The following is a 24,833-nucleotide window of genomic DNA, read 5'->3' as shown; positions in this document are numbered from 1 at the left end:
TTCGCCTTCCTAAATTCGCATTTCATCCCCGATATGTCCAGAGAACGGAAACAAAACCATTGAACCACATGTTTCCGCCCCCACAGTTGTCACCAAGACATATGGCCGCGAACCTGCTATGCTCATGCAACTTGCTGCTCATGCTATCATCACAAAGAACGCCGAATCCGTTTCCCAAAAGCCGGGCCGCCGAGGTTTCCATCCCTGCGTATTGTGTGGATGACTGGTGGCGACCCGGTGATGCATTTCTTTTGCTGGTCAGGCTACGTCGGTACTGTCGGTCACCAAGACCTTGCTCAGACACAGACGTGTATCCTGTCCCAACAAAGAAAGACATTATCCCGCCAGAAGTATTCGGTCGGGGAGAAAGTGTAAAAGAGTTATACAATAATTCCATATACATGCGTCATGAAGTCGCATATGTGGTGTGCGGTAGAAGCCGAGTAGATGGCGACTCCCATCACCCAGTCTCCTTGGTGTGCGACTCCCAGAGGAGGCCCAGAGGGTTCTAGGATCAAGTCTCCTCTTTGTTGGGCTTCCAGAATCGCATCATCCGGCTAAGTCGTTTCGACTTGCTGGACTTGTGCTTCTTGTCACCCTCCCCATCGTATGAAACTTCCATTGACAGCTTGCTGCGTTCCCCATGAGAACTGCTGATGAGTCTGCTCAGACTAGCAAGGCTAGATCGTCGACGCCCGAAGGCTGCCGAAGACACCGAGACCGGCCGCTGTTGATCGGGTCGTATGGGCTCCTGCCTCAACTGAGAGCTGGTGGCAAAAGAGCTATCCCTTGTCATCGTTGAGTGGCTGGAGGTCAACGAAGGAATGTCGACGGAAAGCCTGACTTCTGGACCCGGCTCTCCGAGGAGCAGAGATTGAAAGTTGTTCTCCTCGTTGACTGAAGATGGTGCCGTGGAGATCCGCTGGGCATCATAGGACATGGGTGAACGGGGTGACGGGAAGGATGAGGCGTGGCTCATCGAATACGGACTGACAGGAACGTGAGAGGGAGTCGGCAGGTGTAGGGGGCTGACGTCGACAGGAGCCAAGTCCTTGCTTGCGAGAATTCTGCGGGGAGACGGAGTTGCGGAGGCAGTGGACTCTGCCTTTTCGTTGAAGATGGAGCCCGTGCGGAACTCAAGAATCTGGGCAATGGGCTCTTCTACTGTGACGTGCTCTTGCAGTGGAGTCGACGCCGCCTCCGAGCTCATCTTAGCATCTACCACCGCGGTGTCTAAATCAATGACTAGATCACGGCTGGTGTTGAGGTCGGGAACGCTGGTAGGAGTGTCGTCGAGAACGGGCTGCTGGACTTTATTGATAGCGGGTGGCGTCGCCTCGTCGCCAGAGGATTCTGCGCTGTCCTGAAACTCGGCTCTAGTCGCACGACTGCTGGTGTATAGTGATGCGCATTTGCCAGGGTGTTCGTCGTCTTCCTCATCCTCCTCGAATACATCGGCCATTGTCGAGCTGCTGCCAAAACGATGAATGCCAAATCGACCCGCCTCGAAAGGTACCATCTCAGGAGCGCTTTCAGCGCGTCGATGATAGTGCATTCCTGGTCCGCTGAAACCCTTCATGCCCTGTGCACTATGCAGCTGCCGCTTGGTAGAAGCTGCAGCTCTCTGGGCAGCGTCCCATTCCGGATTGTTCGCCAGAGGCGTGTTGAAAGGTCCCAGTGCGGCATCCAGATCAATCATGGGGAAAGATGTGTCGTCATGGGCCGAAGCAGGCCGCGGCTTCCACTCCTGCAGGCTCTGTGGCTGACTGGAGGTGTCCGTTACCATGAGTGTGGGTGTTACTGGTTCAATGTTGACTTCTGGCTCCACCAAGAGAGTGAGGGTCTCATCCTTTTGCTCGACTGTCTCAAATTGACGTGCAGAATCACCTGTAAGATCCAGATCTTTGCACTTCTTATTCCGCGGTTTGCTCTTTCGTGCCAAGATAGATCCGGCCCAGTTTTTGACCTTCTTCTTTTTCTTGGACTTCTTGCCTTCTGGTCTCTGACCGGCTTGGTTGGAGAATTCTGACGTAACAACCGATTCCGCAATGTGTTCCGAGGTAGACGACGAAGACGAGCTGGTTGGCTTGGATCCGGACTCGGAAGAACTAGAGCTCATGGGTCTCGTGCGGAGTGGTGACGCAGCCGCGTTGAAAGGGTCCAATCCGAAGAATGACCACCTCTTTGGCGTCTTGGTTGGGCTTGGCATCGGGGGCCCGACAGACCCTGCTTCGGGCACGTTGATTAGGGTGGGTATGGAGTTTCTCCTCCTTGGTGATGCCCCGACTGATTGAATGCTCTGGGATCGTTCCAAAACCGCCCCGGCAGTGCTGGGCCTCGACTCGTTGTTTTGGCGTGAAGGGCTGAGCACAAGGGGAATTACAGGCTCATTATCCACATGTGTAGCTGTCGTCGGGATGGAAATGATGGACGAAATGCTTCCAGATACTGAATGGCCTCCGGGGCGGGCTGTAACTGTACTAGAAGTATCACTGGACACCATTGATAGCGGGCGCGGGATAAACTCGAGAGTATCAGAGAAGCCAACCCGAGCACGTGTAATTGGCCGAGCAGCAGGAGAAGCCCTGCCACTCGAAATGCCCGAATCCGCAGTGACTGGCCTGGCGAGTTCCGTGGGTACCCTGAGAGCTGGTTCAGATTCGACGCCCTTGAGAGTCTTCTCGACTAAACCTGCATTGTGATGGTCTAGGCGTCGATCGAATTCAGCCGGGCTTGTAGGTGCACTGTTTCCCCTTAGGTCTCCTGGTGTTGAAGGCTGGACAATGAGAGATAAGTCATGGCTTGAAAGCGCAGCCGACCGTCTGTGTTTGTGGCCGCGTCCGCCGGGGGCTCTCGAGGGTGGTAGCTGGAAATTTGGAGACGCAAACCCACTTTCGGACCTCGTGGGACTTGTACCGGTTACTGTGATCGAATCTCCGGAACGAATGCTTCCTCCCACGAACTCGCTCCCTCCTCTCCTGTGTCCGACTCCAGTTGGTCTTGCAGGTGATGCTGCTAGTCTTGGGGACACAGGCGGAGGGGATAAAGGAGGACTGAGCAGAAGGGAAGTCTCCGGGGACAGCGAAGCACCAGGGTTGAAGGTGAAGTTGGGAAGCGCGGGTGATTTCGAAGGTCGATCTGCAGCGTCAGAACTCAAGGAAAAGGTCGATCGGTCTTGGATTTCAATGGCAGACAGCGGCCGTCGTCCAGTCGCTCTCGAGAAAGATGAGGGCGCAGAGGCCGATGAGGGCCTTGCTGGGAAGACGAATGGTGGATTTGGGAGTGGAGGCATCGTACGCGGAGATTGTGGTCCGGAGAAGGATGGTGTTGAGGAAGTAGAATTATCCAGCATTACCGGAAGAGAAATCGCATGCATCGAAGGCTCGTCCAAAACCTGTGTGCTTGTGGCTATCATCATACTCTCAGGTCCGACAGTGGTTGCCATGCTTTACTGAGCCGCTCTGCGGCTACAGGTTTGATCAGCAACTAAAAGAAGGACATAAAGAGGGCGCAAATGCGAGATGGTTGTCGTTGGGTGAGGATAGAGGATCGTTGGGTACTCGATGTAGACGACACCTCAGGGGGTGGCTTGCGAGGCGACAGCGGGTATGTTGATTAATTCTGGAACGTGCGAGACTTAGGTGAATTAATTCTTTCTCACGTCGTGCGTGTCGCGAAACGGATGGAAGGGTCGACGGGTGAATGAACACCTGTTGGAAGAAGTCGAATGCGGCGCGCTGACGATGGGAATTGGGCGAAATTGGCGTTCACGATTGCGTGCGTGACAAGACCGGTCGACCAGGTTAAGACAACTGCTATTTATCGAAGATAAAATTTGAAGGGATTGTTAAGGAGCGGACGGCACAAGACCAGAAGCAAATCTGCAAGATCTACAACTAGAATTGGGCCACGAAACAGAAGTCAAAGAACGACGACGGCCTCGAAGGGTTTTGGGGGGAAGGAGAGTTGATAGGAAGAAGAGGGGGGTTGCGACGCGGAAGACTAGAGAGAGGATGGGATGGATGGGTGGATTTGGGATTAGAATTGCGGATACACACACACACACACACACACACACACACACACACACACACACACACACAACAGACACAGCGAAGAAGCGACGAGTCGGGTCCAGCGGCCGGGGTGTGTTGGCGACGGGAGAAAAGGGGGGGTGTAATGACAGGGATAAGGAGGGTGTGTGGAGGGAAGTCCTCAGTTGGGTTTGGACTGGCTCGGGGAGAGGGGGCAGAGAAGGAGGAAAGCCCAGGGGAGAAAGAGGGAGGAGCAGTGACCCAGTGGGTAGAGACGAGGACCAGGGGGGGTGCGGTTGTGATTCCAACATGGAAGTCAGTCAGGGCCCGGACAAGCAAGGCAGAGACGACCAGGGGCTGCTCAGGTTGATGGGGCAGCAGCCGTAGCGCACTCTCATTCATCACGCAGAGGCCAGGTCTACCTTAGTGTCCCTACGGATACCTTACTTTGTACTCTGTATGGGGCAGGGCAAACAGACAGCAAAGAGGCACCTCGCGTCGCAGGATTTTACAGGGCGTACCTCTGCTTGAACCCAGGCAGGAGACAAGTATTAGTCTCCCATTACATTAGGTAGGTAGTTTTCCAGATAAACAGTACCTATAGGTGTATGCTCTTCATGAAAGATACATCGAGAGTCGCGTCGAAGCGGACTTGTGATTGTGAGGCGATAAGAGCTGTACAAAGTTATCGACTGTTTGTTCGTTGAAACTCGCATGCCCGGATATTCAGTTTCCTAGTTGAGGAATGACGCGCCGCATCCGTATACCAGAGCAATACCATACAGTTCCATAAACGAAGTAGTTCAATAAGAACAGCAACTCGGGTAGCAGAGTCGTATCCCATCGACTACCTAAGCCCCCGGTTCTCAAATCACCTCGACGCATCCAGATAGCATTGACTGCCTCCGTACCGCTCTTGGTTGTGTCTGTAACCAACGTGCAGCAGTGTCGCCTGCGCTGCGCTGCATCCTGCATCCTGCATTCACGCACTCACGTCGCAGCAACCAGATGGGCCCTGACAGGTTCGTGTTTTGCCCTGCAGCTATGTCTGCACTGAGTTGGGTTCGCCGAGCAGCCTCCCTCTAGCAAATCGTCCACTCAAAGCCGCTCAGTTCCTTGGCAACCTGGCCATGAAGCCCAGGATTGGATTCTCTAGCGTATCGTGGCACGCGTCGTACTTCCACCACCTGTAAGGCGAGTAGCCCTACCTAACCGTGAGGTGAGATGTTGGCTGCCACACCTCTTCCTCCCGCCTCCATGCTAACGAGTTCTAACACCCGTACCAGTTCGCACTAAAACTCGGCCGTCGTTAGGCGGCCACAGCCCAGGCCCGTCTTCCTCTCTTGGGTGACCTTAGCTGCAGACCAGTAAGACGTTGGCTTGTTTGGCTGGGTTGGCTCGACGAGGTTGCCAGACAGAAGTTGGCACAAGAGCACTAGTAGTAAAGGGACCCGCGGAACTGCCCATCAGCCGTCGATGGCAATGTCTTCACCGCTTCCTGTGGCCTCAAACACACGTTAACTATTGGTTTCCTTTGTCTCATGCGCGTTCCCTTTTTGCTAAGCTCATGGTTTGGGCAAAGGGAATCTGACTTTTATCGAAATGTTTTGCCATAGTTCTGAGACTGGAACAGTGGATCTGGCAATAGGTAAGTCGGCTTGCTGCAAGTCAAAAGAGAACCTAGAAACGGAAGTGGACTAAAGGCAGGGAATATAGGCGCTGAGAGTTCAGTGCGCGCTGTGTCGTGCATTGTGTAAGGGACAGAGACCACGGTACCCTGGGACCCAACTACTTGCTAATTTGTACGGATACTGCTGGGTGCACTGTGAATTTTCTGTTTGCCTCCACCGAGGGTTGAGACTGAACCTGATTTCCTGGTACTTTCCCATCTTACCTAATCCTAGGTGGCCGGCCTTTGCACCTCAGGCAGGCGGGTAGAAAACAGTACGTATCTTTCTTTTCTCACCTAGCAGCAATTCTTTGGAAAGCGCAGTCCGGTGCCTGCCGCAACTTGTCGACGACGAAACGCACGGTCAGAGCAAGAACCTTCTCCTTCGTAGAGCAGCAGATGTTGACTTTTTGTTTACGGATACATGGACAGCAAGGACTGAACCCAAGAAGGCTTGGTGACATCGTTCGGCCGTCAACTAGTATAGCAGCAGCGCACATGAGCTCAACCACAAGCACGGCACCTCCGGCTTCGGGGCTAACAAGGTGCCGATGGGAGCAAATCCAGACCGGTGCTATGATGGACGACCGGACGACCAGCACATGGCAATTGTAAACCAGACGAATCATCGCAACGCCCTGCCCCCGACTAACAGCACCAGAGTAGCGATGGCAGACAACCGTCTCTGCAGGTACAGCAACGGCGTTGGCTCCTTTCAACCACGCCCCCTCCATCTCCATCGCTGCCATCCGCCCCTTGCGGCAATTCTGCGAGAAAGCCACCAGAGAGACGAGACGGGATGAAGAGGCACCCAAAGTTAAGCCAAGTCATGTCATGTTTTGGCCAATACATACTTCCCAAGGCACATACCTACTATGGTACGCCCAGCTCCCTCCCGAGTCCCAAGCAGTGAGCACCACCTTACCGGGGATTACACTTTCGCTTCGTCTTCTAACCTAGATTCAGTCCCGTATACTAAACACCTTCTTTGCTTCTTTTCCCCGACCCGAGCGACCCGGCATGGTTTCAACCCCAATCAAAGACACCGGCGGCCGTACTTGCTCGCGGGGGGGGGTGATCGACTCGATTCGAATCGGCCGCATCTCGAGAATGGGCCGACGCCTCGGGTTCTACCTCCACGTCCAAAGCCAACGCCAAAGCCAAAGCGGTCAAGCAATGTGTGTGGGTTCACTGCAGCGTCCAAATGTGGCTTCTTCGATGGTAACGTGGGTGCTGAGGCGGTAGTGGAGCCGAATTCCCCCTCCACGTCCAGGTCCAACGGCGGCCTCTGACTGGCTTACGGTCCTGAGAACGAGAGAGACGGTCAGGGGTGTAAAACATATGTGCCAAGGTCCCTTCGTCGCTCCTTATCCACTCTTTATTTCTGGGCCTCAGAACGCCCGCGCACCCCCAGGCCCAGAGGAGACGATGGCTCCCCCTCCAAGCCTCAAAGACCCCCTCCCATCTCCATTTTATTTCAATCGGCCAGATGAACGATAGCACCTGGGAGATCTGCTTGCTTTTTCCTTAGTCTGGAAAGGGAAATCTCTGTATCCACCGGCACTACAGGTAGGTACTCGGTCTTCGTACAAATACACATTTGTTCACGACAAGCCACCAAGTAAAGTAAGCGTGCGTGCAGCGTAAGGGCCAAGTACCTCGCATGGCTGGGAGAGGCGTTCCGAGGGAGATGGATGCCGTCGTTGACGTTTGCCTGTTTTTGCTTTTGATTCTCTGTGTCGTAGGACGGCGGACAGACGCTCGACTCAATCTCGTCCGTCTCTTCGGTACCAGTCAGCAGAACTCATCTCTCAATCATCGTTCTGGGACAGCAATAGCGACATGATGCTGGGGAAACATTCTGTCTCCTATTATTGGCAACCACCACACGCGTTCCGGATGGAATGGGATGGGATGGGATCCTTACCTTATTTCTCCCATGTTCCCGTATTTGACGCCCCCGTTCCCTAACCCCCCCTTGGCCGCCTGGTGGGGGAGCATGTCACAGTCGGAGCTGATTGAGCATGGAGGCAATACAACCCCACACAGGGCTATGTCTTCTTCTGTCACTAGCAGGCCAGGCCGTTTGCACGGAGCGCTCGTTACTAGTTACGAAGCACAATGGCACGAGTCGATCCCAGTGCTTGTAATGCGTAGCGGGCCATCATGGCACATCTTCGGCGGCGCCTTCGACGTTGAGAAAGCCATGAACTATGATAAAACCTTCGAGGGAGGGGGTTTATCGAGGCTTGCGACCGCTTACATCGGAACAAAGAAAGCATCATGCGACATAACTCTAAAGTCTGTTTTCATTCTCGTTGCTACGGTCGGGAGCCTCATCTTGACTCAGTCGCAAGCCCGGGCTTCGGATCCGGTCAGTAGCTTTCTTGATGGACCGACTCGCTCTGATCAACGCTCGCCAGCCCGATACAAGATAAACGGATTCTTCGTGCGACGGCGCCGTCACCCCGTGGCATCAAGGTACAACAAAGAGGCGACGCTGCCTCCGAGGCTCCAATTGACTAGCTTGTTTAGCGGCCTGGTCATCAGCTCTTGACCCTTCAATTTTTTCCGAGTCGCCCATCGCGACGACAAGCATCAACAAACAGGCGGCTTGCACCCGTTGCTGGCCTACCAGGGCTCCGATGCTTTTCCCAAGCCGCTCTCCTGCGCCTGCTGCAAACTCACCCTGAGAGTTGCAGATACACCTGCAGATGCAGCAGATGATAAACTTCGCGCCTCTTGCGTCGCGCCAACCAATCTGGCCTGTCAATCACCATGTTGCATTTGAACCCACTATACGAATTCAAGTCGCATAGTGCACAGACGGACCTGCATAACGCCACGTACCAATTGAGAGAAGAACGAGACATTTCGACATGATAACGACGAGGGAGAATTGACCATGATTGTTCGGCACATTGGTCGACACTTATCACAACGCGGTACTGAGTACGGCATAGCATATTATCTATTTGCACCGGTACAGCGAAGAGGGCGCCGCCATGTTGAAACCCTGGGTCGATGACATGCCGAGTCTGATGGTCGTATCCAACCCTGCCACGGGCAGAATCCTGCATGAGCAAATCAGGGACAGTTTCTCCTTTCAAACACTCATCTCCCAGCAGGGAACAAAACCCATCCTCGTGATGGTGCTTTGCCTCCTTGGCTGACGGCCATCTCCACCCGACTGGGATAATCAGTCCCCATCAGTTCCCATTTCGTCCTCTTCCCTTGTCAAATTGCTCTTCCCCCGAACTCCCACCAATCTTTGCAAGCGCGGCTCCGGCCCAAAACATCCTGACTTGCATCATTTCATATCCGATCCGATCTGCCAACTATTCTAAGAATACCTCGTCCAACTTTCTTCCACGCTGCTGCCATCCCGCGGCCCTCTGTCAACTGTCAGCGTTTGTTGGCGGCATTTCAAAGTACGCCGGGTCCCGTCAAATTGTGGGCGACCCAAACTAATCTCGCCTGCAAGATGACCAGCAGCCGCTTTCAGCATGACCCCACGCCTCGGTAATCAAATGAAGTGGTGGCCAAGTCATCAGAAATTTTAGGTGCCGCCGTTGTACAAAAATTTTGTGCCAGCTGTCTTTACCTAATTCCCCGTCAATATTCGCTCCGGCATCCCTGCTCCGGCCAGACAAGAAATCATCATCGAGGATCATTAGTAGAGGCTCTAAACATCGGGAACCTGGGGTTTGATGCCTGGGATATCCAAGTTTGACATGGCAAAGCACGCGTTCAATAGGTTCCGTTGGCAGGGATCTCGACTTCAAAATCTGATATTTTTGACTGAGTTGGCAGCTGGGGGAAGGAGAATGTCTTCTCTGTGTCATTTCGGCAGCCTCGCGCGCCGCCACATTGTCGGATATGAGCTTGCTTATATGCCTGGATGCGGTAAATCTCAACCACAATTTGATTGATTTGTTGTTGTTGTTCCCTCCGAAGACAAATTTTCAACGCCATCCATCTCTGCCAGCACAGCGCTAGTCTTTCATGCCAGCTCCCGGTCGAGGCTGCGTTTCCTCGGGGCATAGAACGATATGATGTCTCAAAGCCAGGCCCAACCATGAGCCACAACCGTTGAACGACGGTGCAGAGAGAATGATTCAAATTTCTTGGAGACGAGCCCCGGGCGTCATCTCAAACGGCGGAGACGTGGGGTTGATGGCAGCATACGATTGGAAGATTTCTCGCATACCTTACGCAACAATGTGGCGCGTCAGCTTTAGGCGATAGAACAGAAGCCTATCGCGGAAACGGTTGATCATCATAATCTCGATCATAGATATCGTATGCCTTGTCAGTATTCCCATTCTCGAGAGTCGCATCAATATTGCTTCTGTCACGAAGCGGTGCATCTCACATGGTCATGTGGCTTCTGAGCGGAGCAAGAACCCTTCCTCAGCCACATGGACGGTAGCTTATTCTCTGGGGACACGCACCGCCACAAGAAAGCATGCAGCCTGACTGGTTGGTTAGCAGCCTTGCGCCCCACCCGCCACATTCCTCGCAGCGCAAGAATTTTTTTGTTCGGCGCCCAGGACTTTCAAGCCGCCCGCTGGACATTAACTCTCGACTGCGCAATTTCACGTTCCTCGTAGTCTGCAATTCTTCAACACCTGTCATCATGTCAACTGCGGAGCCCCAAACTGCTACTGCCGCTGTCGACAAACCGCTTGGCATGCGGAAGAATGGTACTTGATCAGCTCCATTCTTGAGCTAATTAGACAGCTCGAGCTAACTCCTCTCCCTTTAGGCAAGCAATGGCACGAGACGAAGAAGGCTTTCAGGCCGACATCAGGCCTGACTTCTTACGAGAAGCGCGCCAAGGAACGCGTTGCAATGGCGGCGATGAAGGCCAAGGAGAAGGAGATGAAGGACGAGAAGGAGGCAGAGCGCAAGGTACGATGACTCCCGTGCCTTCTGCTCACATGCTGGTTAGCTAACAACAATCACAGCAAAAGGTTCAGGCTATCAAGGACAGAAGAGCCACCAAGGAAGAAAAGGAGCGGTACGAGAAGATGGCCGAGAAGATGCACAAGAAGCGCGTAGAAAGGCTCAAGAGGAAGGAGAAGCGAAACAAGCTCATCAACTCATGAGCTGCACACGGGCAGAATGCTGTTGGAGCGGGCACTACGATCGGATCTCGGCGCCGACAAACGTCAGGAGTCACGCCGGTCCCCCGTGACAAATTCCGAAACATGCATCGGGAGTGGAGGAAGGAGTCGGGCCTAACGCGCCCGTAATTGCACAACTCAGTGGGCAAACGACTCGTCACACGGGCTCATGCGAGGCCGAACGCTGTATTGTCGAGCAGCACCCCGCGGAGACATGAGGCTACAGCGAAAAGCAATCAACGGGGCAACCAGCAGCGACAGGGAGGCGGACTCGGAGCCGGTGGGACGGAGAGGAGATGAGCGGTCGATGAATCTGAGATGATTTACGACGTATACTACGACGAAAGCCCAAAGAGGCTACTCATCCGAGCTTTTTTGCTTGATGAAATCGGATCAAATGGCCGAAAGGCGGCGATGGTGCCCAGCCGACCGAGGCCGCGATTCACAGTTAGATAGAACCAATAAGCGTGTGACTTGGCCCTCATTTTGGGGTTCTGGACCAGCAGTTTGCAAGCCCAAGGAAAGTGCTGGTTATCTTGTTCAGACGACGTTTCATGGCAAGGAACCCCGAGGCGCATGTGAAAGTGCGTCATTGGCCGGAGAGAGGTGTGCGGAAGCCCAGCTTTCACTGGGAAACTCCGTGCACACTCCACCTCCACCTTTCCCGATCTTCCACACTGCGACCTCCCTTCTGCAAGGAAACAGCCACACAAGTCCAGTGTCTTTGCCCCCAAAGCATTGACCGTTCCAGGCGGAGGCAAAAGTCTAAGTAGGCCGTCCCAACCAAAGAAATCGTCTGGCTCGGAATTTTGGCCCTTTCAGCGGCAGCAGCGCACTCGCTGGCGTGTGCGGCTTTGCTGAGCGCGGCGGCTGGAGCGCCTCTCTCTCATCCAATTCTTGAAAGGGGTGAAAGCAAAGGAAAAAAGACAGGGTGAGACCATGTCAGCCAACGGCGACAGTGCCCACGGCTTCGAGCTGCCGTCGGCATTGGCCTCGACACTGGTGACGGCAACCGCCATTGCCAACTTCTCTTACAACCAAGATCAACAGCAGCAACTACATCATCGCCACGGTGGAAGCAAGAGCAAAAGCAGGAGCAACGACAAGAGAGCATCGGTCCCGAGCTCGGCGCTCGCCCCTCCTCCTCCCGCTACCGCTGCTACGACCGCCACAGGCACCGCCGCCGCCGCCGCTCTCCTCCCGGCCCGACGACCGCGGCACCAGATCACGCGCTCCATCACCGAGTTCTCGCCGCCGCTGAGGATGCATCGGCACCGGCATAGTCACCACCACCACCCGACGCAACACGCGCTGCACCTGAACGCGCAGAGCCGTAAAGATAGGGACAGGCTTCTGCTGTTGGATGAGAGGGCATCTGGTCCCGGCGGTTTGGGTGGGCGGAGCTCGCTCGACATGACGCGTTCGGAGTATGTGACGCCCAGCAGGAGCCCGGATTCCAGCCGGAGAACCAGCGCACTCGTTGGTCCAATGATTGGGGGCGGGGAGAATCCAGCTGCTGTCACGCCGGCTTCGAGGAGGCAGAGGAACGCCAATAACGCGGCTGCATTGGTGGAGGAGAAGGGTAGGACCGCGAACAGGGTCGCGTACGTTTTCCCTATGCTCGTGAGAGTTTCAAAGTTGATGACTGACCTTTGTGGTTTTGCGTTTCAGGGGCTTGAAGAACTCGCTAGTCGAGCTGAGCGGGTTCTCGACGGCGACGACCCGACGGCTAGACGAGACGTACTACTCGGTGCTGGAGAAGAAGAGCATGCTGCAGAACACCATCTCGGCGATTCGGGAGCTGGCGGTGGCTTCGCGGCAGATGACGGGCGAGTTCGTGTCCGAGGCCGACGAGATGGCGCGGGACGTGGCGGGCCAGCTCGACACGTTTGGGCAATTCGGCGAGCAGGAGTCCCGCATCGAGGCGCTGCAGGGCCGGATCGAGTCCGGGAGAACGCGGATTGCAGGGTTGAGCGGGCGTGTCGACCTCGTGAGGAGGCGGATCGAGGGGTGGGAGAGGGCCGATCGGGAGTGGCAGGAGAAGACGCGCAAGAGGCTGCGAGCCGTGTGGATCGTCACGTCGCTCGTGTTCGCGCTGCTGATTTTGTTGTTCGTCGGCGCGCAGTATCTTGGCGGGCCGGCTGATCTCGAGGGCGCTGCTGGGAGGGCGCTGAGAGGTCTTGAGAAGGGGGCGAATCGGAGCGCGGGGGTGTTCCGTGAGACGGGAGTGAGGGAGGCGCCGAAGCTGCCGCCTCTGTGGGAGGATGGGGGAAGGAGGGAGGAGGAGGAGGATCGGTTGAGGGTGTTTGATGAGCTGTAAAAGGCCTGTAGGTCATATACACTGGTTTGAACTGATGGTTATTTTTGACTTTGACCGCCTGGTGAATCCCGAGTTGGACTCGGACTCTTGTTCATGTCGCCCCTATATCGTAGCTGGCACTTCCATTCGGCACTTTGGGGAAGAGAACTGCATCAGGGTGCGGCTGACCATGTGGCTCATTTCTGTGCGGTACAGAGCATGGGTTGAAGGGGGCTGGATAGACTTCAAGCTTCTGGGAGGCCTGTCCACCTACATCTACAAACGCTGGAGTTTTCCCGACGTCATGTGACACACCTCGAAGCAGTAGGGGGTGATGGACCATTGACTACGTCTCGTTGCGCTATCTAGAGGTCTTGTAATGGAGCGTATTCTTGGTAATCGGCTGGAATCCTGGTCACTGTTGGTCTCTACCTAGCCTGAAATCCTTTCCCGTATTGCACACACAGTTCACTGAGACTTCTTTCTCTTTGAAAATCACCAGAGCCCATTAGTGTGAGGCTACGATGTGAAGAGATGGGAGGCGGGTGGCAGTGGAGCGCCAAAGAGAACACGTCAGCTGATGGGTTTGCTTCTTTCACCTGCAATCTCGGTGCAGACTGTGAGCTCGTGGTAAATTTTGATTCAAACGTCTCCTGCCCCCTAGACTGTCGATTACGGCTTTTCACTTAGGGTGAGAGTGAGGGTGAGACGCGTTGCGTTTTCATTCGTCTTGATTCGATTTCTTTCGATCGTTATTACACCCGCTATTTTTGTGATCTAAACTTGGCCGTGGAAATGTACAACCCATATGCTTTAGTACAGTCTACAACATTGCTTACATCAATCAGGCCATTCCGGTTGGCATAATATACTGTAGATACATGGCTATCAGTGGTTCATGAACACTCGCCCCGTGGAGCCATGTTCTAGTAGAAAGTCTGTGAGATGCCGAAAAGCACGACCTAGAACCAACGCAGTGCGGTCCCTCCTGTAGCTACTCTAATAAGCTACGAATAGTTGTCATCGTGCTGTCGGGTGTAAGTGGCATACGAGTGTACGGCACCTAAATTGTGAAGAAGATAACAACTTTGTAGTCGGAAAGAAGAGGCAGGACTCTTCCGAGCGTGGAGAGACAACGCATTGTGCCTAGATACGTCCACTTCCCGTCTGTAATCAGTTTATGCTTCATGTTGCCTAACTGACTGCAATCAGGGGCTAAAGTTGAGCAGCAGGTTCCTCGGTCAGTTTGGTAAACTTCAATGGAACCTGTCTCGGAAGTCCCTTCTTGAGCCCTATCTGGACCATCGTGTTGGGGGTTGAGAGCATGGTGCCTCTTGTTTGTTCACATACATACCTTTACATGTCATTGTGAGAGGGGGCGAGGGCTTGAATGATTCCGGCCCAAGTTTGCCGACGCTCCCCTGTATCTCGGAACGTCCATACGATACACAAAGGGGTGGTCCAATGATGAAGGGACGGCAGGCATACAGGAGTCAGGAGACCAAGAGGTGTAGACGAAGTTCCAACATTAGCCTCAACGGAAGCTAGTCGAGATGGCTGTTTCTGAACGCGTCCGGGGTTCGTCTCAGTGTATGATCAGAACATGCTTGTGCGGATTGCTGCCTTCGTTTAGTCTCACTTTTTCCGTGGTTGAATTATCTGTGAAATGAGATTCGAGCTCTGCTACAGTTGTGCTTTCAACACTTGTCTGTCAGATCCAAGACTGCTCAATACCAACTGAGCAACACAAAACCATCAAGCAGGTCCTTGATATGTAATGGAGCAAGCCGGTCGTGCGAAGTTGTGCGACAAGTCTATCCCAACACAGGCCTAGCCGTCTGCCTCACACCTCCCGAACACTCAACGACGGCGCTCTGGGGTTTACGTTTTGTCACTCGTCAACACGCTTGCGACCTACCTGAAGCCGAGGTGTCTGACATGATGACTGATACGGTCGTGTGCTGCAAGTACAGCTTTCTCGATACAAAACATGATCTTGTTAGGATGCTCATCACGAGAAAATCGCACATGGCGAAGCATACGGTGAAGTTTCATAGTTGGTCACCCTACGAGCTACTACCGCATTTCTCGTTCGTACATGCTCGATGGGGTCTATTTGCTCTGTGGACTGCCTCTTTGTCTGCGTTGACCTCAAATTAGCCTCATCTACGAATGAGCTCTTGATTGCCCTGCGCCACCGAGGCGCCCGATACTCCTGATGAGTTTGAAATAATTATTGTAGGACAGACGAAACTAGTCTCGCTCGGTTGGCTTGGTACCTATTTTCGCAAACCCCGTCCGGCCCCTGAAAACAAACACAGATGTATCAAAAGCCTTGTTGTGCTTACAAAATCACAGGCAGTCAGCAGTCATCAGATCGGTAGTTGAGTGAAAAGGCCGGTGGCAACCCGAAGCGACGTGACATCCCGCCGCGGCAGCCCTACGCAATCGGGCATGCTGAAGTGATTGCGTAAATGAGAATTATGCATGTTGTTAGGTTGACGATCACCGAGTGGGCGCCGCTCCGAATCCCGACGGTGGCCCACACCCGTGCGTCCTAGGCTCCCGGCACCGTAGCCGGGTGTGCGCAGGGATTGGTGCGTATTGAAACGGAGTCTTTTTTCTCTCTCGCTTTCCCTGATTGGCGATCTATTTCCTCATAGCGAACGTACAGCGTACTTTGTACAAAGTTAGCCAAGGTGGGAATTTAGCATGCCTCGTACTACTCAAGGTAGATCGTCTGGATGGGTGTCCGCAGGCCGCGGGTTCCCAGAAGCCGTCAAAGTTTCCATGCTTCCGTCGTATCACGGCGCCGAGAAAGTTTGGCGCGGGTGGGAACAGACGGGTAAACAAAACACTCCCGTCTTTGGCGAGCTGAGCAAGCTGCAAGAGTCTAAATGCGACTGCACAGTGAAAACTGGGAAGAGCGAACGTTTGGATCTCTCAAAAAGTGGACACGGCGGGGATTGATGGGACAATAGGGCGAGAAGGGCCGTAGAATCTCACGAAGAGTACAGTAGGCATCCGTACATTGTCGAGCGGGTGGGTAGGTATCCGTATGGTGGGCGCGCTAGACGTCGATTGCCCCATAAGGCGATTCGGTCTCGTCCGGAGCCAAGGAGGCTGATGGCGAGAATGATTGCGCGTCTGCAGCCTTGGCCTTTGCACAGCTTCGAGGCTGACTGAGTTAACAAGAAGTGTTTTTGGTGGGGTTCCCTATTTGCCCATGCTTGACTGGGGGTTGAAGGTGGCTAGGTTGAAGAGCTATTGGGGCTGAAGTGTGTGAGTCGTGTCGAGGAAACGGCGGCTGGGCAGCTTGGAAAAGAAGCTCAGTGGGCGTTGCGTCCGTCTTGCCGTGTCTCTTGTGTCTGGTTTCGGGACTCGGCTCCGTGTTGTTGGGGCGGGGGGGGGGGGGGGGGTGGTGGTGGGGGGGGGGGGGGGGGTGGTGGGGGGGGGGGGGGGGGGGGGTTGTGGGGGGGGGGGGGGGGGGTGGTGGGGGGGGGGGGGGGGGGGGGGGGGGGGGGGGGGGGGGGGGGGGGGGGGGGGCTGTTGGTCCGTGGATGAGGAGAGGTGTGCTGCGTGCTGCCCTACAACGTCATGCATCCCATGGCCATTTTCGACAGCAAAGGAGAGGCAGGTCAGAGTCACCGCCACGATTCTCGGCGTCATTTGGGCCCTCGAGTCTCAAGTCTTCAGACTTTATTAAGGTGTTGCGCCTGGGGGGCTTGGCCCGCTGCGGTGTGGCTAGCGCTTTCGGAGAGAAAACAATACTATGTACGGATGGTCGACACAGGTGACAGTCAGGCGCAGCAACAAGTCATCGTCAGCGAGAAAAATACCTTACAAGGTGGGCGGGACGGTGGACCAGACAGTTCTCTATCCATCCCGGGCTTCCAGGTTCCACCCAGCGGTGACTAACAAGACATGCACGGAGGGGATGCTGCGCAGTGACAGCACCATGGACAGATCCCTGCTGCGAGCTCCTTCGTCTTCGTTCGCTCTTATTCGCACACACCAAACCTCGCGTCGCTTCGCTTCGCATCGCTGTCAGGCACCCGGCAACAGGACCCTGGACTCTGAGGTCTGTCTGTGTGTTCTCTCTGTGCGGGAGTGCGGGAGAAGCATCAGAGCTTGAACACAAAGTTGAGCGCAGAAGCCTGGACTGGGATTGGGATTGGGGATTTTGGGGTACTTCCGCGTGTTACGGAACATGCTTCCTTGCTTTTTGGAAACGACCCCTGCCTCGTTTTATCTGCTTTTGTCAAGTTTTCTCACCCCGCCAAACGACGCTTGCGTGCCGTCTCTCCGTGCTAAGATATCCAACGTCCGGCCCGCCGGCCTGAGGGCGACTCGCGACATGAGAAAGAATTTAATCACCCCGATAGTTCCCCCCCCCACCCATTTGCTCCTTCTTCGCCGCTCGCACAGCTGACCTGATGCACTGCACACACCTACGCGCTCCCCTTCAACATCCAATCACACCTTTGCACAGCTTCACCGAGCTCTGAGCTCATTTCGTCTCGTCTCGTCCCGTCCAACCTGTTGGGTGCTACGTAACCTGCCGACCTCCCGCCTTGTCTTGCTGTTCTACGAGGAGTCACTTTATGGCAACAACTATGAACACCTGGGAGGGCAGCATCTGAGGCAAGACCAAGAAAAAGAGGGCTCTAGGATTGATAGTAGATACCAAAGACGGCGAGAGTAACGAGAGGAAGAAAAGTTTCGTCGGTTTGATACTGGGCCTTAAAAAAAGGGCCTCAACCGGGCTCCTCTCGAACCCAGCAGGGCCCCGCGACGAGCACCTGACAGCATTGACTTTTGGCCAAGGGAAGATACATTGCCGGACCAGCCCAGTACCTCCTTCGCTGCTGCGAGAGCTGCACCGCAGGTACCGTATCCAGTGGGCAGCGCCTGTAACTACCCCGCCACACGCGCGTAACTTACAGCGTCCCTAGGTACGGCCTACCGCCTGCGCGCCCCCACTGAGATCTGGACCCGCTCCCTGCCCTGCGACAGCAACCTACCCACTAGGATCTGCCGCGCACTATTGAGACCCGGTTCGTGCCCAGAGCCCAAGGTGCCCTGCCAGCCCCCAAGTACCCAGTCCTCCCCCTCCAGTACCGCTTTACCGTCGGTAAACTGATTATTACGTCGCGAGTCCCCAGCTGTTGCTCTGACGCCAGTCAGCTAGCCCACCTCCATCAACCCTTTCTTCCTCCCGCAAATCCGCAACATCTCCCTCTCCTCTCTCCCACGATCTTGGCACCGAAAACAAGGGCAATCTAACAGGCCCTGCTAGCCCCAAGAACGGTTCAAACACACGAAACCCAAAAAGCGACGCTGATGGCTTCGACAACCCAAGAACAACCGCAGAATGGCGCTGCCGTAGACCCGGTCACCAGGACCGAGCTTCCCCTTCGCTCAAAGAGCAACATGTCCATCCCTCCGCCGGGCCAGTCCTTGACGGGAAAGCAAGAGCATTGTATGTTGACCGTTGTTGTCGACAACATCTAAGAAGCGGAAGCGATGCTAACATATTCCTGCCAGACCTCAAGCGCGAGCTTGTTTCCGAGCAAGTCAAGTATGAAATCTCGGAGCTCAACTCCCCCACGGCCCTCAAGCGATTCGGCGCCCCTTTCAAATCTGATGTTGGAGAGGTCTCCCCCCTCGACTCGGAGCTCCCCATCTTGCGCTACATATTCGTACACCATGTTCGCGATTTCCCTTTCCTTGACAAGGCTAGAGAGAAGGAGTTTTGGCAAGACAAACTCCAAGTAGTAAGTGCGAAGGCGCACCCCGCCGCTGAGAAAACGCCCATCTCCCCACGGACTAGCTGCGCTGACTCGTTTCGTCCCCCCACTGCAGTTCCTCGAATCCTTTGCGACGAAGAACATTTCATCCTCCGAAGACAGACTCGAAGAGACCAAGCGGCGCAAGTTGGCTATAAAATGTCAGAAGCTCGTTGAGCTGATGATGGTGTCCGGTTGCAAGACTTCTTCCGGCTTTGAGGAGAGGATACGTTTTTCCGAAATTGAGGTCGTCGACAGCAATGCCATCGACACGGGCGTCATGCATGCGTTGCCGGAAGGCAACTACATCAACGGTTGGGATGTGAACATTGCAGCCGTTCGAATTACATTGGAGAGAAAGACGATTAGATCTCATAAGCACGCTGTAAGCTTATTCTACTGTCTAGTCCTATCTGGCAAGCAGGGCAGACACTAATGTTGAGTTTAGGAGTTCATCATGCGCATCCACCGAAAGGGCGAGCTCGAGTTCTTTATCGGCAGAAGATATAGCGATTTCGCCAGGCTACATAAGAGACTACGCCTCGAATTGCCGGGCAAGGTTCTGCCCACTCTGCCGAAGAAGAACAAGTCGGATACGACGACTACAGGACTGTTCTCTTCTCTAACTGGAGGTGGAAGCCCAAATTCTTCTGCCTCCTCAGTGTCTTCTATTTCGACCATGATGACTGGCCTTCCTCCTCATGAAAAGGATACTCATTCCAAGCTATCGGTGCTAGGTCAGTGCTTCTCATTCTTCTGCTGTGTGCTGTGACGCAGATGCTTACAGAAAAAGGCCACAAACGTGCCAGCTCCACTACCTCAGGTCTCAACTCGCCTCGTGTGTCAACGGACAGCAGACCCAAGAGCCCCCTGCCAATCCTTGGAGGAAAGAAGAACGAACAGGTGACGCTGTGGCGTGAGAGCCAGCGTGTGTCTCTCAGAGCATTCATTCGCACATTGCTCTCAAACCCCCAGATTGCGCAAACGAAGGCCATGGAGGAGTTTCTCACCAGGGACCAGATCACGCCGACGGACGCTGACATTGACGATATTGAGCGGAGAAAGGCAGTCGATGCGATGCGTGTGGAAGAGCAAAAGAAGTTCTACGAGGTTGCGAGGAAACGCGCTGCCGAGCTCGACATCTACATGGAGGAGTACGTAGTATTGCAATCTGCGTCCTCTACTGAATACTGACAGCTTCTAGGTTCCGTCAAGAGATCGTTGAGCGCAATGGCCTCACGTCACTGTTCAAGGAGATCAAGGAAAAGGAGACCATTCAGGACTTGAGCATCCAGTACCGCAAGTTCGCCGAGTGGCTTCGGATAGAGGTCGCAGCCACGATTTACCATCTGTTCCTTGCAGAAGACAACTCTCCCGAGCTTTTCGCTCAAGCCAAGAGGATTCACTCACTCATTCCCTACACCGTCATCAAGAACGTCATCAGAATCGCGAATCCGGCTGCTGTCATGTCCGGTGTTTTGGACGTGTTCCTGGCGCAACCTTTCGGCACCCGCTCACTCCTCCAGCGTATCTTTTCTCTCACTCTCAATGACGGCATCAAGAGCTTCCAAAAGTCTATTGACACTCTCGGCGCTAAGATCGGCGATGAGGCCTTCACTAGCAAGTTGAAGATGTACACTGAGGCCGAGGAGCACATCAAACTCGCGATCCGGGAGGAAGCGGCTGCTGAGGATATCGACTTGATTGTCGTGATCCTTCGCTCGGATTACCTCGAGCCTGGCCTGACTTCGGAACAGATTGGTCGACTTTACAACGCCTATGTTGCTTTCAACAACGCCGTTGAGAACATTGACGAGGAGTTGAAGCAGGGTGCTCAGCTGTTCTCGTACCTCAAGCAGTACCTGAAGCTTTGCACGAGACAACACGACAAAGCCATGATGCTGCAGTTGGTAGAGGAGCCCGTCACACTCCAGCTGTTCCGAGACCTCTTCAGCATCTTCTACGAACCCCTCGTTCGTGTCTACAAGTCGGCCAACGTTTACAGCAGTGTCACTGACTTTGCTGTGTTTATTGACGACATGATTCAGGTAAGCAATATTGCGAGATATTCAAGCAACAAAACTGACACGCAACGCAGGTCGTTGAGAAATGCCAGGAGCAGGATGCATCGGCAGACCCGAACCAGACTGTGCAAGCCTTCATTGATCTCTGCCAGAGACATGAACACAACTTCTACAAGTTTGTGCACGAGGTCCACACACACGACAACGGCTTGTTTGATCAGCTGATGGGCTGGATCGAGGATATTTTGGAGTTCTTGAGAAAGGGCCCCACAAACGGCACCTTGAATGTCAATGCGCTCTTCGAGGGAGGTGTAAGCTCCGGTGCCATCGACAAGGCCAAGGTCATCGACGAGGTTAACCAACTCATCTCATGGCAAGAAGCCAGAAAGAAGTGGCACCACGACAAGACGCGGCAAAAGATGGCGGCTGAAGGAAACGGAGGTCCCGACTTGGTTCCCACCGGTTTCTCGTCCTCCGACTTCGGCCTCGACCAGATGGACCTGGAGGACATGGCGTATGACGATGTCGACGAAGAGGAAGACGAGGCGGAGGAAGAGGACGAGCTCGACCCTATCGAGGCCGAGCGCCGTCGCCGGGCCAAGAGACGCGATAGGCTCCGTCGGAGCGCCGGCGAGCCGGCCAAGCCGCCCGTGTCCGAGGTTCACAAGCTCAAGGATAACTTCCTTGTCATGTTGCGCGAGGTTCTTGCCCAGTAAGCTTTTAGAGAAAGCATGATATCCCCTGGCTTGTAACTTGGGTTCACATACATGGATGGGTTGGGAAGGTTCATGGGTCTGGCACATTTGAGGGTATCAAGCCCCGCAACTCTGGCGTTTTATAGTTTTCATGTCTCCAATACCTAAATTACTTTGAATCACTTAGAACGTTTGCTAGTTGAAAGTGCTGTGATGCTTGATTATCACCAATCATCTACTGTGTCCCACATAATGGGAGTATCTACGATGCCAATCCCCAGAAAAAGCGCCCTCGTCACAGGAAGGTAAAGATGCAGTCAAGAAGAAACCGTCTTCTTCGGTATTGCTGTCTACTTGCACGCCATGAACCGTAATGTGATCTGATAGCGCGCGGGGGGGTATATCCTCAATTCCAAACTCCGTCAGAAGAAACCTCTTCATCCAACATTACAAAGCCCCCCTTATGGGTTCTATCTTTCTCTCTCTCTCCATCTATCTCCCTCCTTGGCCATCTAATCCCAATAACGCCAAAAATACCGAAGCAAAATAACGCCCGTTGCGTTATAATCAATGCTTCGAGTACAAATCCATCATGCCGGCCTTGAAATCCGCAATCTGCTCCCTCTGCGTCCTCGCCCTGGCCTCCAGGCTCGCCACCCTCTCCTGCAGCTCCGCAATCTTTTCGTCCTTCGCCCTAAGCGCCGTCCGAACCGTGTCCCGACCCCGTGCCAATCCTTTGGCCTTCATCGAAAACCGGCCCAGCAACTCCCTAACGGCGCGCGCAGTAGACTCGTCCATGATACCGCCGCCAACGCCGCCGCTGCCGCCCTTTTGCTGACCCCTGAGTAAGGCCATGACTTCCTCCGTGGGATCGAGCTGCTCCTCCTGAGGCGTCGACGTTGGTGGCGAAGAGTTGGGGACCGCCGCTGGGTGGCCGATCGTCGCTGACGACGCGGTGCTTGTCGAGAAGGAAACATTGCCGGGAGATACGTCACCGACGCCGGTACCGCGGCGTTTAGCGTCCGGGAAGAGCGTCCGGGTGACGGTCTGCGGCGTAGGCAGCGCGCTCTCCTTTAGCGTACGCTGCGCCGCCGGGGTAGTAGGAGGCCCCTCGACGCGAAGCTTCTTGGCGCTGCGCTCCATGGCCTCGGTCATAGCCCTTTCCTCCCCCGACGAGACGTCGTCCAGACCGTAATTGTCCTCTCCCTCTCCCCCTCCCTCGTCAGAGTCGAAATCGAAGAGGACCCTCTTCCTCTTCCTCGGTGCAGGCGTGGTGGTAGTCTCAGCCTCCTCGTCCGTGACCATCAGCTCGTTGGGTTCCTCCTCCGGTACCTGAATGGGTCGGTTCTTGAAGTAGGTGTCCATGAATTTCTGCTTGGCGGCGCTCCTCTGCGCCGTGGGCGACGGAGGCGGCTCTATTGCGGCCGAGTGAGCCGGGGCCGTGGCCCTCGCAGCAGGCTTGATGGTGGAAGCTGTACTCGGCGTCGGAGCCTGAGCCAGGGAAGTCGTCCGCCTAGGCGTAGCGGCGGCGGCGGCGGCGGCGCCGTCGCCCTGGGGCATGGGCGGCAACGTCATCGTGGCACCTTCTGCTCTGTTCTCCGCGTCCTCCGCCCAGAGGAAGAAATTGCAACCGCCCCGCCTCTTTTCACACGTGTAGAACCACCGTCCCCTGTTGGCGGTCTTCTTGCTGACCTGGAGGAATTTTGCAAACTGCCGCGGCTGGCAGTTACAGTACCAGTTCCCCTCGAGGAACAGCCCGTCGAGGCGCTTCTTCTGCGAGGGAGGGGGCGAGGGCGAGGATGTCCGGCCGCCTCCGCCGTCGCCGCCGGCGGGGGTGTAGGAGGCCGTCCTGCTGCTGCCGCCGCCGCCGCCATTGTACATGAGCCGTCGGCCGCCGCTGCGCGGGGTCCGGGAGACCATCTTTGTGGTAAAGTAGCTGCTGATATCGCGGGTTCCGGTGTCGATGCCGTTCTTGCTGGAAGTAGTAGCGGTAACGGTAGCGGTAGCCCGCGTCGTTGATTTACTTTCGGCGGCGTGGCCGGCTTTGAGGTGTGGATGTGTCCACGGGAGGCGGCGGACCATGTGATTTTTTCGGGGTCGTTCAAGACGTTGGTCTGTGGTCGGTCGTCGGGGAAGCAAGCGGTTTGAGGGCGGTAGGTGCTCACGGAGGTGATGTCATACTACCGGCCGATCTCGAAAAACCCCCCCTTTTTTCTTTCTGTTTTCTCCAGCCAAAGACCTCGAAAGAATGTCAGATCGAATTTTTCCTCACTTCCGTTGGATATGGCTTTTCACCTTTCAAAGGCTGAATAGTGTGCAGTCCTGGTTCAATCTTTCCGAAAACTGGGAGATCTCAGAGCGGGGGGGCGGGGGGTAAAGTGTTAGCTTGGGGAGCTGCCCCACGACTGCAGCTCCAAAATTGGAGGGGTTGGGGGAGCAACCGAGTATAGTGGATCTTGAGGCCGGTACATGGGGCCCCGGGGTGGACGTGACGGAAGCTTTCCCCGGGCGTCAATCGATCCAGTCCAGCCCTGCCGCGCGTTACCCGCCGTGGATACTGGAACGCAAGGTAGACAGCACCTCTGTTGGTTTTATTGATTTATTTCTCATAGTCGATGTCATACCGAACGGAATTTGCAGAATGTCGCCTGCAGAACTGTCCAATTTATTGAACGCCACTTCCTCTAAAGTCAACCCCCCTAAACAGGAAGCAACTGTCAACGCAACACACACCAACACCGGGCATTCCAATTTTATCCTTGAGATGTGGAATTGGTATTGAATTATACTCGAGCAAGTCTTCAAGACCTTGCTCTCGAGACCATGATCATACATGAAGGGACAGAAAGAGAGAGAAGCCATGCCAGCACAGCTATGAACACCCACCAAAATCCATCCATCACATATATTTGCAGCTTCCTCTCCAGCCGCCTGATCCGCGGAAAAGTGCCTGCCAAATCCAAGCCTCTCATGATTACCTTATGACGCAACTGACCGCTCGCTATGCTCATTGTAGGCAGCCAAGCCAGAAACTGATCAAGAGTTTCCCCCTTGGCTCCATTCGTTACATCTCTGACTGGTAAAGAGCAAGAGAAGAACGCGGGTATATGTAAACCACAAAAAAAAAAAAAAAGCATCAGAAAGGAAAATCAACGATATCGAACACCGCGCGACCCCCCCACCTGTCCCGAGCC

The 24,833-nt window shown here is 54.7% G+C and overlaps 7 protein-coding genes across 7 annotated transcripts; 4 read left to right on the top strand and 3 right to left on the bottom strand.

Moving 5' to 3' along the window:
• Positions 1-514: 514 nt before the first annotated feature.
• CORC01_05780 (cell wall proline rich protein) lies at positions 515-3,445 on the bottom strand (the record flags this gene model as incomplete). Its single annotated transcript, XM_022617422.1, has 1 exon — positions 515-3,445. The coding sequence occupies one exon, from the start codon at positions 3,443-3,445 to the stop codon at positions 515-517; it is 2,931 nt and encodes a 976-aa protein (XP_022476033.1).
• Positions 3,446-5,628: 2,183 nt separating this feature from the next.
• CORC01_05779 (uncharacterized protein) lies at positions 5,629-5,784 on the bottom strand (the record flags this gene model as incomplete). Its single annotated transcript, XM_022617421.1, has 1 exon — positions 5,629-5,784. The coding sequence occupies one exon, from the start codon at positions 5,782-5,784 to the stop codon at positions 5,629-5,631; it is 156 nt and encodes a 51-aa protein (XP_022476032.1).
• Positions 5,785-7,612: 1,828 nt separating this feature from the next.
• CORC01_05778 (uncharacterized protein) lies at positions 7,613-8,260 on the top strand (the record flags this gene model as incomplete). The annotated part of the gene is made up of 1 exon (XM_022617420.1): positions 7,613-8,260. One exon carries the CDS (start codon positions 7,613-7,615, stop codon positions 8,258-8,260), a length of 648 nt encoding a protein of 215 aa, XP_022476031.1.
• A 2,082-nt stretch (positions 8,261-10,342) lies between these two features.
• CORC01_05777 (Cgr1 family protein) lies at positions 10,343-10,814 on the top strand (the record flags this gene model as incomplete). The annotated part of the gene is made up of 3 exons (XM_022617419.1): positions 10,343-10,409; positions 10,472-10,617; positions 10,674-10,814. 3 exons carry the CDS (start codon positions 10,343-10,345, stop codon positions 10,812-10,814), a joined length of 354 nt encoding a protein of 117 aa, XP_022476030.1.
• Positions 10,815-11,771: 957 nt separating this feature from the next.
• Positions 11,772-13,152, top strand: CORC01_05776 (uncharacterized protein; the record flags this gene model as incomplete). The annotated part of the gene is made up of 2 exons (XM_022617418.1): positions 11,772-12,436; positions 12,504-13,152. 2 exons carry the CDS (start codon positions 11,772-11,774, stop codon positions 13,150-13,152), a joined length of 1,314 nt encoding a protein of 437 aa, XP_022476029.1.
• Positions 13,153-18,474: 5,322 nt separating this feature from the next.
• Positions 18,475-21,660, top strand: CORC01_05775 (PX domain-containing protein; the record flags this gene model as incomplete). The annotated part of the gene is made up of 7 exons (XM_022617417.1): positions 18,475-18,613; positions 18,679-18,908; positions 18,997-19,305; positions 19,369-19,657; positions 19,708-20,074; positions 20,125-20,968; positions 21,019-21,660. The coding sequence occupies 7 exons, from the start codon at positions 18,475-18,477 to the stop codon at positions 21,658-21,660; spliced, it is 2,820 nt and encodes a 939-aa protein (XP_022476028.1).
• Positions 21,661-22,206: 546 nt separating this feature from the next.
• CORC01_05774 (uncharacterized protein) lies at positions 22,207-23,721 on the bottom strand (the record flags this gene model as incomplete). The annotated part of the gene is made up of 1 exon (XM_022617416.1): positions 22,207-23,721. The coding sequence occupies one exon, from the start codon at positions 23,719-23,721 to the stop codon at positions 22,207-22,209; it is 1,515 nt and encodes a 504-aa protein (XP_022476027.1).
• Between the last annotated feature and the right edge of the window lie 1,112 nt (positions 23,722-24,833).

This window comes from Colletotrichum orchidophilum (assembly GCF_001831195.1).
Source record: "Colletotrichum orchidophilum strain IMI 309357 chromosome Unknown Scaffold_41.1, whole genome shotgun sequence".
NCBI lineage: Eukaryota > Fungi > Ascomycota > Sordariomycetes > Glomerellales > Glomerellaceae > Colletotrichum > Colletotrichum orchidophilum.
Note: the sequence above shows the minus strand (reverse complement) of the source record. Positions and strands in the feature narration are given on the sequence as shown.